Raw genomic sequence first — 18,506 nt, forward strand, 5'->3', positions numbered from 1 at the left:
TATTTCAGTAGCTATTGGAGTTCTTCCTGGCAACCCATTTTGTTCGTCTGATTCAGAACAATTACCGAATTTAGCACTTGAAGTACTTGGTTTACGAGATGGTATAAAACAGGAATCTAACGGCTATCAACAGCATCATGAACAACAACAATATGGACGACAGAATTTCAGTAATTTATCTTCTGAGATCTGTCTATGTCTTCTACTGGAGAATATTGACAAAGTGAGTATACTCATAGTTGTTTGTAGCTCAATCCTGATTCGAAATACTACAGATGCTTACTCTCGAATGTATGTGCTTTATAGAGAATATTTGTCAACTATATGGTCTTGAAAAATTTTTGTAAAGTAGTAGGAATTTTAGTATACCCAGTTTATATTATGTATCTCTGTATGTAATCATAATTTAGTTTGTTTTTCATTGAGAACATGAACCGGTCAGTGTTAGACCACCATTGAAAATCTAGAATCACTGGACGGCCGTCTCATCTCAATATGGAACTCATCAGCAATGTGTATCCACGACCCTGAACCTAGGAATCGAATATAGGACCTTCGGTCTCTCACATAAACGCCTAACCATTGGAACACTAAGTCGGCTGTCTTCTGCCTCCAGTTTTTCAGTGGTGGTCTAACTTTGATCGGCTCATGAAACTCAAGAATCTTTTCAACCCTATTTTGATAGTGACCAATAAATATGAATTTGTATTGTCTTGGAACCATTATTTAGATATGGGCTTCAGTATTGATGTGGATTAATAGTCGCAATCATCAGATAATGTTTTTACTATACAAACTGATTCCTCGTCTTGTTGCTTTAAAACCTAGTGAATTTCAAGATACCGAGTAAGTCGTTCGTTTACTTTTCGTAGACATTATAAAACTCTTTCTTCTTTGTGTACGTGAAAAAAAGTAGGAATATTTAAAAAATTTTACTTTTTTAAATCACTACTTATATCAAATATTGGGAGCTTTAATACGCACATAGTGGAGGTAAATAAAGTTGGTCTACGCACCCGACTACTCCATTCCCTGCCCCCAAATGTCCTGATATGGCCGAGAGTGGGGAGAATTATCTCTCCTCGAAATGCTCCCAGATGGCCACGCGTATATAGCCTCTGCCAAGGAAGTCCTACTCACTCCTTTCTCGTACCAGGGGTGTTGTTTACGAAATTGAGAGGACGAAAAGCGAATGTCCGACGCTTTAACCGGGTCGGTGAACACGGAGAGTCCACCTAGTGGAGTTGGAAAACCCTGATTCCAAACCAATGGTGCACATGGGCTTCAGTATCCTGAGGGAACAAATGGCGTATGAATCAATCGTTGGTCATCGGCTACCATGGGACTGCATCTCGTAACGTTGCTCCACTGCCTTGTGTTTTTGGGCAAAATATATTTTATATTCCACTGTATCCCTTTTTTTGCTTTATAGACGTCAGCGTACTGTAATGGAATGGATGCTTCAATGTTTGCGTAAGGAAAAAGAGAAACCCATGATTTTGTTAAATTTATCTTTAATTTGTTATTTTATGGGTCCTGAATTCGCTACATCAAATTATCTCACTCAAATTTTCCAATCAATTCGTTCTTATCTACCAACACAAAAGGATGTTTCGAATAAGTACGTCAACCGAAATATTAACTTTCATATTTTTTTAATCAGATGATTTAAACTATCGTACTATCCTCTTGCCCTAGGTTTATATTGGAATAATGTGTATGATGAGTGTATTTCAGTGTAAGAATACTCTCTTATTCGAATTGTTACAGATGCGAAATCTAATACCACTCGATTATTTCACTTGTGCAGAGCTCAGAATTAGTTAATAAAGCTATAGACTTTAATGTGTGAAACCGAGAAGTATCGTTAGGTCACAGAGAAAACAGTATGGCTCAAAACCAAGCACAAGCTTTATGCTTGGTTACTGAGTTGCCTGAAACTAAACTTGACATTTTGAGAGTAAAAAGTTCACTTATCCACCTATATAGAAAGGTAATGGAATATCCATTGTCTTAGCTACTAATCCGTAAATTCCGAAATTAGTCTTTTATGATATTTTTTTAATACTCACTGTAGCTTTGATGTCATCCACAAAATAATTCCGATTATTTGATCACATGAATTCCCTATGGCTGTCTGTTCCCTATAATAGAGAGGTAATCGGGTTTTCTTTACATAGTCGATGAACATTTGTGTAGTTTAGCACATTAAAACTACACTAATGCAAACAGTTAATGAGATAAGTGTACTTTAAAATCAGTTAGAATTTTAGGGTTCACATTCTTAGCACCTCTTAATTTAAAATTTTTAAAGTTTTTTTTAAGGTATTGACAGCGTTGTATTTTTTTCCCGCATCACTTATATCTTCATATAAAATATCCATATTTAAACCAGTGTCTTTCTCTTTAAACGCTCTACGCGTTATCCATTGAACAGCTGCTGAGCCTCGGTAACCACTAACTTGTGCAACATGTCTGATATTTACATCATTGTTAGAAAGGATTTGAATCCATTTTTTAGTGACATTAATCTATTGCTATCCATTTTCCAAAAAAAATGAATGAACCTACAAATAGTGAAAAGGTTTTAAGTCAGATGAATGCGAATTAACCAGATCTTTCAACTCTAGACTATAGGCATATTTTCAGAAAAGAATCATATTTGATATAGAGCTAATATTATCAATCATAGTCCTTATCGTGTGAGGTCAGATTAGTTTAAAAAATGATCCTCTGAAGTTCAGCATAATTCTACTTACCGATTATGTCTATTAATGAGTCTAAGAACAGCCTTCACTGCTAAAAATATCTCCTGGCAAACATGTGAAAGATAAAACAGATCGGTACACAATAGAGTATCGTTTGGGATTCCCTTCTTTATAAGCTACAAAAATAGCAATAAGCGGGAATGTTCTGAATATTTGTACTCATTATAAACCAACAACGAACCATACAAGTTGTTTCATTTTCACTCCTATCTGAATTATGGTTAGATCCATATGGTTACTCATAATTTTTTTTCCAGATCTTACGTATTGATATTGAGACATTGAACATCTCAATATTTTGTTTTGCTATACCTCGTCTAACCATTACTTTTATTTCATTTCCTATCACCGAGCTGTTCTAAATTCAGTAACATAAACCGAATTCGACACCATTTGAACTAATCACTTAGTTACTAAATTCCAGAAAACGTAGTGTCCTAGTAAATTAGTTATCGCTGTAAAGTAACATACATTAACATTCAATATCAGTCATAATTTCCTATGTTAAATTTCTAAAGCTCAACAGTTAATTTTCATTAAATCTTGCTATCTGTATACCGCTTTCATTTTTCTGTATACTAAAGGAAGCGTTCACCTGCCTTGGAAACATCTGCTATTTTATCTGTCAGTCTTTTTACAAAATCTCTCGGTCCTGCAATTAACGAATCAGTAAACCAGATACTAGATGCAATGGTAGCATCTGGCTTGAATCAACCTTTAATTGCTTCTTTTAAAGTGATTGCTATGCATATCCCTCGATTACGTAAAGAAATTCAGGTGAGATTATTTTCGCCGTTTTGTCACGATTATTTTCTATTTCTTTAATTCTTAACAATGAAAAACGTTTCGATATATTTTTCTTTGCATTTCATGGTCTGGGTTGTCCTCAACAAATAAATTTTCACCTCAGGTAGATGTTTTTGTTGTTGTTGAGCCCTGTTCTACACAAAATAAGCTCTGATGGTGTTGTTGAACATGACAATGAGAGCTCTTCAATGAAACTCTAACTCAGGGAACTCAACAACAAGATATATATATCATTTGTGAAGCTTCTTTTTGGACTTTTAGCTTTTTTGTTTTAGTTATTTATAACAAACGCTTAGTATAATCCGATGTAAATATAGATTATTCGAGATTACAGCACCAAGTCGTATGCGCAGCGTGTTCAAAGTGGATTTATGTAAGGAAAAAGTCTAAATAATTAACCTTACTCAGGAATAATGTTATTTACCGCTGTACTGTTCACACTCTGTTTTGATTTATATCGCTAAAGAACTCAGGCAGTTTGACTTTCATGTCGTCAAAGATTGTATCACATAATAGTTCTACTATGCATTATCAGATCATAATGTCGCCTTTCTTTCTTGATGCTTCTTTATCCTACAGAATTGACTGGTGGTCAGTGACCACCTTAATTATTTATAGTTTATTAGTTTGCCTGAATACGTTACATCACATTATTTTCCTTCAATCTATAAAGTGAACAATACTGCTAGTATTACAGGCGCCAAATTTACTGACTATCCATGGTATAATGGGATATATTTGACTCAATTATTCATCTAATGTCTGTTCATAACTTCATGAAGCCTTGAATACTTTTGAAGCTATTACTGTTTAACCAAGCCATGTGCATACTACCTGGTTCGGGTCCGTGTGATTATCACAACTAGTGGTTAGAAACTTCGGACAATATGGTCCAAATCGTTTGCGATGGCGCAAATACATTCACTCTTTGTGTTCCTTAGATCCTAAATTTCTAAACTCAAGTTTCTCTTTACTATTTCACTACATTTATATTTTCTCTAACCATATATTCGACGCCTGATCTTTCCTATTACCACTAATACTGTCATTATCTTTATTACTCTGTGATTTGCCATAAACATTCCATTTTGTTATACCAATAGCATGTGGAAACTTGAACCGATGAATACATATGCTATGCTCTACATTGTGACTGACTGACCTCTACTAATATTGATGGCATTTATAATGGAATGGTTGGTAAATACTATTATTACATAATATTTCTAATTGACTGGGCTGGTAATTGAAGTACTTTTCATTGGTTGAAACGGAGACAGTGGTGTACGACTGTCGTAGTCTTTCCCTAACTTATTTTGGTTTGTTGCAAAGTTATTAACAAACGAAATGAGGTTTAAGTTAATTAATTTATCTTCAGTTCGCTCAAATAATTAATTAAACTGGTTGCTACATTTTGGCATGAAGATAACGTTACAGTGTTAATTTTATCGTGTTATATAGATGCTAAATAACTATATTGTTGGATGTTTGAATTTAGTTGAAGATATTTTAAGGTTTCATAACTGTTAACACTCATCAGCAAATCGTATTCGCATCTCTGGAGAAGTCTTGTTCTTTTGGATAACATCTAACCACTCAATTTATTCTCTGTATAATCGACTTACCCTGAGTCGTGAAACATGAGGAATTCGGTTTTCTATTCATTGGGATAATACAAATATATTATTATTTTCTTACCGTTCAGTAAGCATGACAGTAAAATACGTGGCTGCATCGTCCACATATGTAACCGCACTGTATTCTTTCATCGATAAACATTTGTATGATATCGAGCCGTTATTCATCAACAAACCTGTCTATCTAGTAACCAGAGTTTGAATCTATTAAATATATTTTATTTGACTTATTACTAGTACCACGGAATTGGAGTTGCATACCCTTTAACCACATTTTGAATGGTTTATTATCAATCAAGAGACTCTCAGTGTGATTTTTCCAAGTTTTGTGTGTCTGTATGATATGCATGTTTGTATCTGGGATGAAAAATTACATTTGTATGTATCTAACAAAGTTAATCAACCAATACTTAATCCCTTGTTTTTAATTGATGTAGGATTGTCTGCTAAACAACATCAGTTTAGTTCTAATGAATAATAGTGGAGGTAGCTTCAGTCACCTTCATTCACATATAACAAATACTACCAGTGGAGATAGCACTGTATCAACCCTATCTTTTTTTCCGAATCTAATAAATCTTGTCGGGGGAACTATTCATAGTGGAAGTTCTGGAACAAATGTGCCTACTTTAAGTTCAAACAATACATATTCTTCTGCGTTAGCTGTAGGTGCTAATACTGTGAATTCCAGTACAAGTGCTTTTCCATTTTCCTCTGCAACACGTTTTGTTTTTGGACCGTCCACAAAAGGTCATAGTTCAAAACAAACTAGTTCTACAGGATTAAATGCTACTGGGACTGAATTTGCTCATGTAGCTATTCCTGGAGGATTTTCAGCTTCTGGAGAATTATCTACAGATGTAGCAGTTGTGGCTTTGGCATTGAAAACTCTAGGGAGTTTCAACTTTGATGGTAAATTGAGTATTATCGTAACTTTTCTATTTCTTGTACCAGTGTAGTTAATATTTACGTAAATTCTTTTTCTGACCCATGGTAATCATTTTTGTAACCAAATCGCTATTTGTTCAATGCTTTCAGACAACAGATCTGCGTTGAGTATTGATTTACAAATATCTCTGTTGTGCTTGATATCATCGGAAGCACCAATTTTTCACGTATTTGTAGAAGAATCAGTTTTGGTCGTTTAAATCGATCAAAATGTGTAGTTTTCAGTATTAATTTATGAGAATATGTTGAATTAATGCTCAAACTGTCAATCACTGTGCTAGAATCATACTAATCAGCTCAATATAGTTAAATTGGGAAGTTAGTTTTATGTAATACATTCACAGCATCATTTATCAAAGCTGATTCTTAAGTCAGTTAGAAACGGTCGTTATATCTAGGATTCTCCTAAACAGGATGGTGATTACGGTTTAAACATAATTTGGATTGTTCTTTCCTCTAAAAAAACCCATAACATTTCCAGGAAATTTAATCAGTCAGCCTTTACCACATTGATAAACATTCGGATAATAGTTGAATTCATAATTCGCTGCTTCATAAATTGATTACTGGCTATATTCGGTGACTCCCTGTCAATCCATATTCAAAGAACTTTGTTTTGTTGTTTTGAAAAATAATCACATAGGTCATACTTTGGCACATTTTGTTCGACATATTTGTGACAATTTTATATCTATTAGTACATGCGAAGTAAAAGAAATCCGTTTGGAAGCGGTTAAAACTTGTGCTCATCTAATGATTCCTTGGCTCAAGGTTAGTTAACTAGTTCATAACTAGTGGCTTTATATTTTGTGTACTGACTCTAAATAATGGTATTTTCTAACATGGTTTATAGATATTTAATCTCTAAACATCAGCCGATATTGTACAATATTGATACTGTAAGAAAGAATTGATGATAAGTGGTAAAAACTACAATTGGTCATCGAACTCAACTCAATGTAAATGATATGTGTAGGAAATATGACCGATATGACTAGGAGTTTATCCCTTGAATAATATTACATAATCCCCAGTCTTCCACATAGCTGAGCTAAAAACTGTTAACATCCTACAATGGAAGATCAGAAAAAGCTAATGATTGTCTAGACTTCTGTTGAATGAATTACTATAGACATTCCATTCTTTGCTAGCTTCAAACACTATGAAAAGCCAAACCAACTATACCTTGAAGAGAAAAAGTCCCTTATATGATCCGAAACACTAGCGAAAACCCAAATCGGAAGACTTGTAATAGGTGTTAGTGCGAAAATGAATGTGACTTCCAGGAGGAACGTCCTGTCGGTGATCTGTTAAACAATGTGTAAGATTTATTCTAACCGTCGTCACCTATCTATCTCGGCGTTACATTATCAGTGGTGCTAAGATTAGGCAAACCAAGTGGTTCAAGATAGCCAAACTATGACATTGGTTAATGACCTGTTTTCCTACTGATCTAAGCTGTGTAAAAAGTAGTCTGCTTTTTGGTTCAGGTCCATGTAATTACTATTCATTTTATCTGATATCTTATGTCCGTATATTTCTACTTTAGACTATGTCTCTTTGTTTTTAGTCCACTGAAACACAACAATGGTATGCTCGACCAGCTTTAAATACGGTTGCTGATGTTTTGAATAAGTTGCTGACTGTAGGAATAAGTGATCCAGGTAAGTTTATTATTTGTCGTTTTTGAATTGTTTAATATTTGGTATGACCAAATCTTGGTAGTACCAGTTTTCTACCATTGTACTAACATAGACTGATTGATTAATTTTAAGAAATTATGGACTGGGGAATATCAAAACTTAAGTATTGGTAAAATGCATCGAACTCAAGATCACTATTGTAATCTACTATCCTATTGTCGAATCGCCACAATCAACAATCCCAATCTACTATGAAATTAAATTTATCTACAGTCTCAAATAATTTATTATTCATTTATTTTCTCTTCCTATTCCATATCCTTGTTGATTTTAATGTCTTTCCAACTTTTTGTTGATTGGCTCTTTCTGAACTGTTCGATATACAAAAATTCAAGTCAGTTTATCTTTATCCAAGGTTACAAGTAGTTGCAGTCATTTTTCTGTCCTGTAGTTATACACTACTTTAAATAAATATCTCAAATTTTTTTTGCTTTTTGTATTGCTTTTTAATTAATATCAATAACCCTTGATAGTCTCCCATCAATAAATGGCCACAATTAATTTAATTAGCATATGAAAATACCTTTTGTTGTTTACTTTTTAAACTTACAATGTTGTCAATCTGACTTTCATTAAATTTTCCTATCTTTTAAATTAAGCTAAATATTTTTCACTCTTTTTTGCACTGCCTACATGTTTACTCTTAATTTCAAGATAATAATGCCTTATTTTCTGAATTGGAATCCTTATAATAGTTTTCATAATAAGCTGAATTTACAAGGGTAGTTTATAAGTTAATATAATTGACTCACTAAGTGTCAGGTCCTAACTCTTCATCTACTTCAGTTTATTAGTATCACTAATATTCATGTAAATTGAGTATATAAATCTCTGCTTGGTAAATTAATTACGTTACCTAGTTAAATTAATGATTAATCAATTAATATGTCAAACAATCAATACGTTTAACAAGTATTGTAGGTTTATATCAATATATATGTGATGAGTGAAACTTGTTGAAGTTAACATTAGTGTTTAATATATAACTGAACCTAATGCTATTTACTAAGATTGTTTGCGCTGACTTACACTATCCACTATGTTTTTAGTAATTTCGAACTCTCTGAGTTGGACAACAGGTATTTCTGTTGTCCAGAACAATAGTGAAAAAGCTTTGCAATTTGATTATCTAGCTCCGTGAATGCAACGCCATCGAAAACATCCAGCTGAGATGCAAATCTTTATCATTTCAAAATCATTCACTGTCGAATGGTCGATGTCATTTAATTTATGGATAAATGTTTAATAGGTTTAAAAATGAAATTATTCATCGTATTCACTTAGTCTTATACAAGTTTGTTTTGTACGGGAGTCTAATGTTTATTAGTATAATTTTTTATTTTAGATCCTGATGTTCGGCGTTGTGTATTCCTATCCTTTGATCAACGTTTTGATCTTCATTTAGCTCAGTCAGATCACTTAAATTATCTTTTCTTGGCTTTGTACGATGAAGTTTTTGATATTCGCTGTTTAGTAATGCAACGTCTAGGTCGTCTATCGGATATTAATCCTGCATGTGTCCAACCTAATCTACGAAAAGTTTTGTTACATGTAAGTTACGTTTACCATATTATTCTCTTGTAATAAGTTGTTCACTGTGAGTAAACTTGAGCGTGATAGTTCATTTGTTTAAACTAAGTGGGATAATCTTCCTCATTGATTACTTCATTCCCTATTGACTGAGCATCACTGTATATGCGGGAGTTGAGAAACCTACCTTGAGAATTCTTGAATTCCCATGCAAAGTATCAGAATACTTCAGCATCAGTGTCTTTACTAAACAGGATTATGTTATCTACTTATTTTAACTCTTGAAGATAGTTCAAATAAAGAACTATTTCTTGAAGAGGCAGATGAAGACGTATTCTCCGTACCAAAATATCCATGATAATATTCAATCGGAACAGTAAAGTGAATAACTATCATCCCACTACTAGTGTTTGAGTAGATAAGTTTCACTAATTTGACGTACATCCTTCGTACACCATTGATAAAATCAGCAGGATTAAAAGAGGGGCTAAATATTATTTTCAATCCAATGAATACAACTTCATCAATTCATATATCTGTTACAAATAGTGATAATAAATCAAAATGTTGGTTGGTGATATGTTCATGGTCAGATCTACAGTCTACTGGGTTTTTTTCGGATTCGTCACTTTCAAGTTACAGTAAACCATTAGATATTCATATAAGTTCTAATCTACGCAACCACATTACTTAAATTCATGCCAAACCAGAATGAAACAAAAGATTCAACATTTTCTTATCTTCATTTTCTCTAAATTGCTACCACAATCTGTAATACAAATATTCTTCAACTCTAAAGAAACAAAATCTCAACTAAACAGATCTTAGCGCGAAAACAGTATTCAATTTTCAATATACACATTTGTTTGTATTCTAATGGTATATTTAACTAATTTACCTAACCTTTATCAATTCTTAGTTTATTTATTTCTATTTTGTTTTTAGACTTTAAATGATCTATCTCATAGTGGTTCAACTAGAAACAAAGAACAATCAGCTTTATTATTAGCGTGTTTAATTGCTACAGCACCTAGATTTCTTATTCCTTATTCTGAACCATTAATTCATATTTTATTACCACGTATTCGACAAGCTTTACCAGCATCATTACGTGCTAGTTTAATAGTGACTAGTTTTTCTAGACTTCAAAATTCCACTTTTACAAATAATAAAGGTAAGATTGTTATAAATAATAATAGTAGTTGTTATAAACGCAGGATACTTGTTATAACGCTAGGGTTTCTTGTTATAACAGTCCTTTCACTTTTTACACGTATGTGGGGCGTTAATTTACCTTAGACAAATATCTACACTAGATTCCTTTCCAGTGTCTATTCTACAGGACTTCAACACAACTCAGATCAAGAACACGAGATTAACCTGACTAGAACGTCAATATATTTCCACACCGAAATCCGACACAATCCAACAACAAGAACAGTCAATCAATAGCAGTCAGGATAGGGGAATATATAACACGTATAACACCTGTCACACTATCTATATGTCTAACATATACATATAATATACATCAAGATGAACTTTATCCAGGAGAACAGTGGTCAGATTGATTTGATCCGTGGTAGCGAAGAAAAATCACTACAAATTATTATTATCTTCATCCACCATGTATTCTCAAAATCCAACAACGAATGTAATGCGACTTTGCAACTTACCATTATCTCCTATATTTCATTATTATAGATATATGCATTATTTTTCACAAAAAACTGTTGGACAAATAGATACAGAAAGAGGTAACTAGTCTAGGTAATTTATTCTGCATTAGTGGTTCTGTGGATTGGTCTGTGCAACCTTAATAATAGCATTGCTCTGGGTGCATCAACTCTAAATCATAGACATATATACAGAGAATTTTTGCTAACAGTTAGACTTTGCTTATGCTCTTATTTCATAGCTGAATGTTTATTTATAAATTATTCACTATAAATTACGTGATTTCTGACTTGTAATCACACTATTATCTCTTTAATCCCATATTAACCATATATATTCTGATCATTGATCTCACAATTTCATTTCACGTATAAACTTATTCAAGTCAGCACTTCATATTAGTCATCCCAACATTAATGACTTCATTTTAGATTGCAAACAATCCTAAATTCACATTCAATAATTTTAAACGATATATTTTACCTTAAACCTAACTACTCTTTGGATTATAAATTGAGATATATAGCTGTAGAATGTGAAGAGAATTTATCGAAAAAAAATATTCTTCGTTCATTTATTTGTGTTTAAATGTGATGCGAATTTTTCGATAATTAAGGAAAATTACAAAATCACCTTGGTGTTAATGCTATTCATATAGACACATACACATATTTCCTATCGTAGTTTTGTTTTTCTAGTCATTATTACTTTCATATCATTTATTTTTCTACTCACTATTCTCCATAGAAATCGATTGTTCTTCATCGCTTTTGCCTGCTGAACGTTTACCTGCAAGTATTCAGTTAATTCAAAATGTAATTTTAACTACACAAATTGCTGCAAATGCTGCTTCAGCTTCTGCAAATGCAATTGCTTCTGCCGTTGCAGCCTCTGCTGGTCTAGGTGGTGGTCTACATTTCCCTCTTACCGCCAATACATCACAACGTTTAACACGACGTGCTCCTACTGGTCACATTGGGGCAAATCAAATTGGCCCAGCCCTAGCCGCTGCGAATGCAGTCGCTATGGCTACGGGGGCAGCGACAGCGGCTGCAGCCGCTGCTGGTGCAGTAATGGCTGCAACTGGTCAAAATACTACTACTAATACTAGTGGTGGTGGTTTCGGAATATTCAATACAGATGCAAAGAATCTATTTGGAACTGGTTTGGTACCAAATTATGGCTTTAAATCCGATGTACCTATGGTTAGTCTTAGTTTTCTGATTTTTTCAACCAGATGGTGTTACTTCTAGTCTTTAAAATATGTTTTCGATGTACAGTTTATTATTTTACTCATTTATTTTTTCTAAAAATTTAGCATGATCTAGCAGCAATTGTTGAACGCTTCGGTAATTTGAATTTCGATTACAATAGCGATACTTATTTCAATTTTGAATTTCCTCCTGGAGCATATCCGCCATCTGCATATCTTCTAAATTCAACACCTTTGATTGATTCATATATGCTTGGAGATCAGTATTCTAGTAGAAATCAATCATGGTCAGAATACAGCATGTCTAGAATGAGTGAAAATTCATCAACTGCTCAATGGACTGAACCAACACCTGTAATTGTTGCGTTATTTACAACATTAGGGCGATTAGCTGCTGTAGCGCCACGCTCTATTTATCATTATATGGATGAATTTATACCTATTCTAGCCTATATGATGCAAGATACATCGTGTTTTTTAAAGCGATCAGTAAGTTGATGCATTTCATTTATTCGTTTTACACAATTTTGTTCTTTTTAAAACTACATTCATATTTATCAGATAATTAATCACAAATATTTTCTGTCTAGTGGAAAGTTTTTATTTCTTCTCTTCATATGCTTTACACAAATCGTGTTTTGTCCTAGTGTAAAACACAGGAATGGGCAGAAGGAACGTTTATTGTCAGAAATTACAAAGCATGTAATACGTATTCATAAACTTTGATCGTCCTTTTCCATCTCGCGTTGTGTTCTGCCCATGCTGTGCTTTTGATGCTCTGAAGCTCTTCTCTCCATCTGATGACTGTAACAACTTCGACGCCACGCCGCTACATACTACTTACAAACAATCTTGTCAGTAGCATCTTCTACTTAGCATCGAGCAATGCTTCTAGAAGACTTTAAGTATATGTATATATATATAGTGAGCTGAGAATCCCACATTCTACTAAACATAGCATTAAATAAAGCCATTATTAATATCACTATCGTTACTAAATAAATTTTATTTCAATTAGGTCACAACACAATCAACCACATATATGACTAGAGACCTCTAACAGTAATTGTGTTATCGTCCTGTGGTTTCCGTTTTCAGTTTCTTCTGTCTAGTTATCGGTGGTTTTAAGTATCTTGTGACGCAACTGGTAACGCCTTTCAACCCACTATTCGTTCTTAAGCATGATGTTCAGGTTCTCTTACTACAGTAATACTCGTTCTTATTTATTGCTGCATATTATTTAAATGTTTTTGTGAAATGGTACATTCCAGATTTTCTTTTGTTCCACATTGATCTAGGCCTAAGACTTTTGTGGATTTATTTATTCGCATTGTTAAGTAAAATTCTATTCTTTCTCTGCTTTGATGAATTTCTGTTCATTTAATTTTATGGGGGACATTTTCTTTCTTATTGTTTTTTATCGGCAAATATTTGTGGTACACTTTACGTTTTGTATACATTTTTATTCAGTTGCAGGTATTATGATTTTTTTGAAACAGTTTGCTTCATAATAAGTTGCATCTTTTGAATGGAATGTTTCTTACTTCGCATTTTGATTTATAAGTTATTTTTGTTCCCTTTCTATTATAGATTGCTGTTTGGACTCTAACTAGACTGGTTTCTCACACTGGTTATGTTGTTATTCCGTATAAACGTTATCCTCAGTTGTTGAATATTCTGTTAGGTATGCTAAAACGTGAAGAAATCAAATGTATCCGTCAAGAGGTAGATTTAACATTGATGCTTTAATTTTTGTATTTACTGAATGTTTGTTTACTGGTTTTGTAAGCTTGAAAAATCCCATTTTTTATTTCAATGGAATCCATTCAGTTGTGTTAGTTTGTATGTTGATTGTTTTTCGTGTTTTGGAACAGACTTGTATTGACGTATGTATTTTTGATACCTATTACTTTATCGGAAAAGTCATGTATGATGTCATCTTCATAGAGTTTGAATACCATAATTTTCTACCCTTCTAGAATTTAGTAAACTATAGCATTTTTTGTAAATAAATTATGATAAAGCTTACTGGCTTATTTCAATTTTGTTTTGTTGGTTCACAGTCTCTCGCTTCCATGTAATGTAGCACAATCTACCTAATTTTCTTCGAAGCTTCGTTTTCATCACTGCTTATTTGCCTTATTTTGAATTGTCCAATCTTAAAAACCATATTCTTACGGTTCAATTCTTAAAATGAGTCCAATATTCAATAAAGTTATTCATATGTAGTCACATGTTAGTTCCATACTTGGAACTTCAGTTAATCTATTAGGCTTTTTGATTACCTCATTTAATTGTAAAACCAGACTGTCTTTAGGATATCTTGTATTCTCCCATAATAAAATTCTTTTCTATTTCTATCTGTTTCACTTCATTATATTTATGCTAAAGCCTATTTCTCGCTGCTTTCTCTGCAATGATGAAACTATCCCCAACCTGTAACGATCAACTACAAAATATAAAGCTCTCATTTTAGGATTCCGATATCCTCAACCTCAATCACTAATGAGTTACCAGAATATTTTATCACTGATAATTTACTGAAGTGCTTATTTTAAGGTATAAAAATTTTGTGTTATGATTCAGTAGTCCATTTTCAATCGTTATAAGCTCCTTATCAGTTTGGATAATTTTAGTTTTCTTAAAACGTTATATTTTATTGAAATATTTGAATTCCTACTATTAGGTATTGAGAGCTCTTGGTGTTCTTGGTGCACTTGATCCCTTCAAGTTCAAATTATATTCCGGTCAAGTTGATACATACGGTGATACAGGAATTGCTGTGAGTCATCATGAAGTAGTTGAACGTAAAGATGGTAAGCGGCTTGATAATTAGTGTTAATTTTTGTCTTCTAGTAGATAATACCTAGGATAATCGAAGTCAGATGTTTTAGCAGAACATATAATACAAATTAGTCTATGTAATTCGATGAGGACAACGGATTGAACAAATATAGTATTGTTAGTATTGGTGGGTTTAAAGAGATTTTAGAGTTTTCATAGTTTGGAATCAAAAACTTTTAATCTCGCATGTGGAAAGACTAATTTCTGCTGAGCCTACATCCAATGGTGTAGGTGTCTGACTCCAATCATTTCGCGATATTACTCGACTATCTTCCATGGGCTGTGTTGAATAACTATCTCAGATCCGACATGGTTGAGCTCAAATATGTACACTTTTGAGGAGTCTATACTATTATTATTATTATTATTATTATTACACTATTACGTCACAGCTGTCCAATGCTTTTTATTGTTTACTGGAAAATCATTTAGTGATTTAATACTATAAAAGCATGATATTAATCAATATTCAGAAATCAATTAAGTACCTGGATCGTGCATAAAGACAATCACTGCCTGAACAGATCAGTGGTAATTTCTTTGAAGATAATTGGTTTATATTTTAACAATCGAAGTACATTTAGTTCCAAAGCTTTGATGGGAGTCAATGAAAAATGCTGAGTAATAAATCGAAAAATGATTAGCCATTTCAGTATTTAATAATTTTTTTGACTAAGCTATTTCTTCATAAATCCCCTTTTTAACTTTAGATAAGTATACATTCATTTTTATCGAATTCATTCCTTTTATAAATTAGAATAAAGCTAAATGAACACTAAAAGCGAAATATTATAACTTCACTGTATTTTACAGTTATCATTCTTTGATTACAACCTGTAACAGCATAACTACACGTGTAGATAGGATAATCAATCTACAACAACCAATTCCTGTGACTATAAATAGGTAAAGTGATCACGGTTATCAATGAAGTTATCGACCTATAAAGTCATTAGAAATGTGACGTAGAATGTACAGGAGAGTTTTCTAGAACCGGAAAAAATTCAATATTTGCAAAAAACGTTTACACAAGAAGTAAAAATAAAAATGTTTTCTTGTTAGTTAAATTAATGTGGTAAATGGAGGTTGTGATTCCACAAATGATAATATACATGTACATCATTTTTATTCGTTTGTTATTCTCACTTACATTTCTGTACTTAGTCTTGTAAGATTAATTTGTCTTTCAGTTCTTGCAGTACTCACTTCTAGATAAAAATTTGATACTTACCACTGAGTAATTTATAACATTTAACTGTTATTGTAAATGAATTAAGCTTATCACATTTGTGACCTTTTGTAAACGTGTTAACGGAAGAAATTTATTTCATAATATATTGGCGCAAAAAGTTGATTATTTAATGTGATCAGTGATTGTGTTCCTTTATTTTTTTTTCACTCGCTTTTCAACCAGTTGATATAACCCAATCAGAACTTGTTATCAATTTGTCTTGGGAAAGTCGTGATGTTTTCTTCTCAGTTTGTGCTCTATCTGCACTGATTCATTCACTACGAGATCCTGCACTTCACAGCCAATATGGTAGCATTGTACATACGATAGTTTATGTTTTAAAACTATTGGGTCCACGCTCAGTGATTTATCTACGTCAGCTTATACCGGATTATTTTCGATGTTTAGAAAATACACGTGATGCTAGAGTAAGCTAGGTGTTTTTGTGTTTATTCTTTCATAAGGAATGTCTTTTTTTCAACAAAAATACTCAAATCAAAAAGGTTTCTGAAACGGTTAATCGTTCTCTGTATTTGGTCTTCCTCATATTTTCTATTGTAGTAAGTCATCATTATTGTGTTTTGAGGCTAACACTACTGCTGAGCTATTCAAAATATATTTAGCGGTATTAAATTTAAACATGAATTGTGTCAATTATTTATGTAAGCTCCTGAGGAAACACAATCGTATATTTTTTCTTTGTGATGTCTTGTAGGTTGGACGCTCTATTCGGATCCTAGCTATTCGGATAACCCCAGGCTAGCACTACTCAGCGACTTGAAAGACCAGAGAGAAGACACGAGTATCAGAGAAGCACTTTACTACAAGGTTCATTATGTACAGAAAAAAACAGGGGTTTTATAGTAACTAAAAGACCTTGAGATTCCATAGTAACAGTATGTTAACAGCCAATCAGGACCTCGTTATTTTAGTAGCATAGCTTCTAACTAATCGCTGATTGGTTGGGCTCTTTATGAGCCTCTCTGGAGGCTCTGATAGAGTTTATTGTAAGCCGACCTAACACCTCCCTTTTTTTTGAAGATTCGAAGATTAGATTCTGATTTAAAAAAAATTATCTGTAGGTTGAAATTCTCCAACATTTCCTCCCCCACGAAATAATGTTGGATCTTCATATCTCCAATTTACAATTAATATGACTTTATTTAGAACACATTTCTCGTATTGAATGCAGAATCCACTAGAAATGAATAGATGATGATGAACGATATTTGATTTTAGGTCATCGGAATTTGGCTTTTCTGAAACATCTCCATCAAACTCATTAAGATTTTCACTGGAGGATATTTGATAGCTAGGGGAATCATCATCTAATGAAATTGCCTTAGGTTTTTGATCAGCATTTGATTCAACCGACTTAGTTCCCTCATCTTCATAAGAATTTTCATCAAAATCATGTGCACCATTCCAGCTTTCTTGGCCGATATCATGTAACCCGTAGTTTAATTCTGACTGGAGTTTGTCTTCAGAAATCGGCGGATTGAGTGGTGCTTCATTAGACTCTGGGCTCAGGGCTTTGTCTACGGAACCTTGTTTTTCTTTGACATCTGATACTGTCACAGTTTCATGTGCACTTAGCAAGATATTGTCTTGCTCTGAACCGGCCAACTTACCCATTTTGCCTTTTCCATCAGATGTGAAGGGAAATGAACCCTCAATTGGGCGTTCTTCTGGGACGGCCATTTTAGCACCATTATTGAAAAACTTGTCCAAGACTGTTTCAATTAGTTGCTGCTGGAAGGCTAGCATCTGTTGTTGCCGGTGCTCTAAGATTATCAGCGCCTGTTCTAAAGAAATCGTCATTTTTTTCTGCTGATAATAATAATAACTCCGAAAATTCACCGGCAATTATTACAGCTTGTTTGATTACCAAATCACGTCTCGGTTGCTGTATTTCTTTTTTTTTGCCAGAATCCTCGACGACAATTGTTGTATTTTTTTGTGTACCAAAAACCCCGACAACAATTGTTTTTTTTTTGCCGAAATCCCCGTCGCCACTGTTATGGCTCGTACGTTGAACGCTTTGTTCGGATCCTAGCTATTCGGATAACCCCAGGCTAGCACTACTCAGCGACTTGAAAGACCAGAGAGAAGACACGAGTATCAGAGAAGCACTTTACTACAAGGTTC

General features: G+C 33.3%; 1 protein-coding gene across 1 annotated transcript in view; it reads left to right on the plus strand.

Moving 5' to 3' along the window:
* Smp_122910 (ataxia telangiectasia mutated (atm)-related) overlaps positions 1 to 18,506 on the plus strand; it is a gene marked incomplete at its 5' end in the record, with an annotated part of 70,750 nt that overhangs the window by 16,033 nt on the left and 36,211 nt on the right. The window contains 14 exons of the mRNA XM_018795948.1: positions 75 to 223; positions 731 to 846; positions 1,433 to 1,621; positions 3,353 to 3,545; positions 5,650 to 5,698; positions 5,993 to 6,124; positions 6,804 to 6,931; positions 7,731 to 7,824; positions 9,209 to 9,414; positions 10,339 to 10,567; positions 12,684 to 12,772; positions 13,874 to 14,008; positions 14,970 to 15,099; positions 16,542 to 16,786. Of these exons, the coding sequence (XP_018650209.1) occupies positions 75 to 223; positions 731 to 846; positions 1,433 to 1,621; positions 3,353 to 3,545; positions 5,650 to 5,698; positions 5,993 to 6,124; positions 6,804 to 6,931; positions 7,731 to 7,824; positions 9,209 to 9,414; positions 10,339 to 10,567; positions 12,684 to 12,772; positions 13,874 to 14,008; positions 14,970 to 15,099; positions 16,542 to 16,786 (2,084 nt within the window). The remainder of the gene's footprint in view (positions 1 to 74; positions 224 to 730; positions 847 to 1,432; positions 1,622 to 3,352; positions 3,546 to 5,649; positions 5,699 to 5,992; positions 6,125 to 6,803; positions 6,932 to 7,730; positions 7,825 to 9,208; positions 9,415 to 10,338; positions 10,568 to 12,683; positions 12,773 to 13,873; positions 14,009 to 14,969; positions 15,100 to 16,541; positions 16,787 to 18,506) is intronic.

The sequence above is a fragment of the Schistosoma mansoni genome, chromosome 2 (assembly GCF_000237925.1).
Source record: "Schistosoma mansoni strain Puerto Rico chromosome 2, complete genome".
Taxonomy (NCBI): Eukaryota; Metazoa; Platyhelminthes; class Trematoda; order Strigeidida; family Schistosomatidae; genus Schistosoma; species Schistosoma mansoni.